The 2,224-nt window shown below is 44.2% G+C and overlaps 1 protein-coding gene across 1 annotated transcript; it reads right to left on the bottom strand.

Moving 5' to 3' along the window:
* Window positions 1-351: 351 nt before the first annotated feature.
* Window positions 352-1,260, bottom strand: LOC136511266 (uncharacterized). The gene has a single exon (XM_066505398.1). It carries the CDS (start codon window positions 1,258-1,260, stop codon window positions 352-354), a length of 909 nt encoding a protein of 302 aa, XP_066361495.1.
* Window positions 1,261-2,224: the final 964 nt, after the last annotated feature.

The raw sequence follows: 2,224 nt of genomic DNA, 5'->3' as shown, positions 1-2,224 counted from the left end.
GAGAACATACACGTGTAATAGTTATAAATGGTTACAAAACAAAATATTATGAACAAAATACTTAAAGTGTCATTTTTATAACAATAATATAACACATGTTCAATTTTCATTATGCCATCACACAAGTGTATATACAACAGCTCCATGTAGAGTCTGATAAACCATTTAAAAATACCTAGAAATAGCAACAAATATGGCATTAGTGAGATATTATTTGTACAATATAAATTGAATGGAAAAAATGCATTGTATGCGTTAGTAATATTCTGTTACCTCGCCTATGGCATTAGAACCTTCTTAAATACAATATTCTTCGTGAAAGTTCCATCCGCTATTGGAGTCTTCTTATCCTTATCTTTTTTTATTTGACGCATTCTTATTTTTTTCCGTCGGTATTCTTTTTAGCATTTTTTTCTCTATCTTTTTGGCCTCCTCCTCTTGTGCCTCCGCATCAGGCGGGAGGGCAAGGATCTTAATATTGGTTCTTGACGTGGCTCTAGACATCGCAACGTACAACTGACCGTGAGAGAACACCGGTGCAGGTAGGTACACACCCATGTTCGAGATAGTTTGGCCTTGTGACTTGTTGATCGTCATGGCAAAGCTTAGCCTGATAGAAAACTGCTTCCTCTTAAACTGGAATGGGAATATCTCGTCATCAGACAGGCATAGCGGTATTCGAGGAAGGAATACTCGCTTCCCAGCATGCTGCCCAACCACGATTTCAGCGTCGATTGTATTTCTTCGGAACCCCCGCACCACCAGCCTTGTACCGTTGCATAACCCATTGGCAGGGTCAATATTCCTAAGCAATATGACAGGACACTCGAGCTTGAGCTTCAAGACGTGTGGAGGCAGCCCGTTGGGGGTCAAACTATTACGAAACTCCGATGGATAGTAGTTATGTGGATCATCTACTGCGGAGTCAAAACTGTGATACACCATCTCGCCGCTCTGGAACATATCAATCATTTTCATATTGATCATGTCCACCCAATCGTTACGTGTAGATAAAATCGCTCTAGTGGTGATGTAGTCTTTGTCCGCCATGTTTGCATTTAGATTTGGAAAGATGATGTCGATCAATGTATGAAGATCTTTCTCGGCATCGCCAGAGTACGGGACACATATCTCGTCTGGAATACGTACATTGCCATCTCCGTTAACCTCTTCCGTTCCACAACCAATGCGCAATAGATAATCTGCAAACCACGGGTTACTCTGAGCCCTCATGTTGCGGACGGGCTTTAGGTGGTGCATGGATTCCCAAAGATACGACCATCGTAGAGAAGCACCGACTATTTGAGCTCTGGATCCTTTCCGCACAATAGGGAGGACCTGTATGAAATCCCCACCAAGGACAACAGTCTTTCCACCCAACGGTAGGTTTGACCGGCCCATTATATCCCGTAGGCTGTTGTCTAGTGCTTCCACATTTTACCTCTTTGTCATAGATGCCTCGTCCCAAATTATGAGAGTTACTTGCTGCAGCAACTTGGTAGTACCACTCTGTTTTGTGAAGCTACAGCAACCGCCCTCTTGAAGAGTGAGGGGTATCTTGAAACGCGAGTGGGCCGTCCTCCCGCCTGGCATTATGGCTGCTGCGACTCCAGATGTAGCTATAGCCACGGCAAGCTTGTCCTGGTTGCGTAGTTTTGCGAGAAGTGCCCTATACAAAAATGTCTTTCCCATCCCACTAGGTCCATCCACAAAGAACAACCCGCCTTGTTTGCTATAGACAACGGCCACTATCTCATCATAGGCAGACCTTTGCTCGGCGTTGAGTGAGTCGCACAATAGCACATCTTCGGGATTCTGCTCGACGCTAGCTTCCTCAAATATCTCACGAGGAATATGGCTGGCATTGTCATATGAGTGATCAATATCTGGAAGAGGAAATGACCTTATGTCCTTCCCCATAGACTGCAGCATGTTTATAATGTCTATCAAAACCATTTGTTGCACCAGATCCGGGGATGGATGATTGCAACTGTAGTCCTCTGACATTGCATCATAGTGTTTTTTCCACAACCCCATCACATCATGCGGCTCGTAGAATACCAATATTGTTGCAAATAGCCTCTGCGGAGAGGAAGGCATCTGGAATAAAGTAGCTTCAGTTAGACATTCATCTAGTGTATTGTCTTCTTCGATTAGACCCCTCCTTTCTGCTGCTTCACGGAACGAAGGTAGTAGCACGGCATCAACCGTCCTCAGATGTTCC

This window comes from Miscanthus floridulus, chromosome 16, assembly GCF_019320115.1.
Source record: "Miscanthus floridulus cultivar M001 chromosome 16, ASM1932011v1, whole genome shotgun sequence".
Lineage (NCBI taxonomy): Eukaryota > Viridiplantae > Streptophyta > Magnoliopsida > Poales > Poaceae > Miscanthus > Miscanthus floridulus.
Note: the sequence above shows the minus strand (reverse complement) of the source record. Positions and strands in the feature narration are given on the sequence as shown.

What these genes read in the sequence shown, in the direction of transcription:
- LOC136511266 (XM_066505398.1), bottom strand. Translation starts at nt 1,260, where the DNA reads ATGCACCACCTAAAGCCCGTCCGCAACATGAGGGCTCAGAGTAACCCG.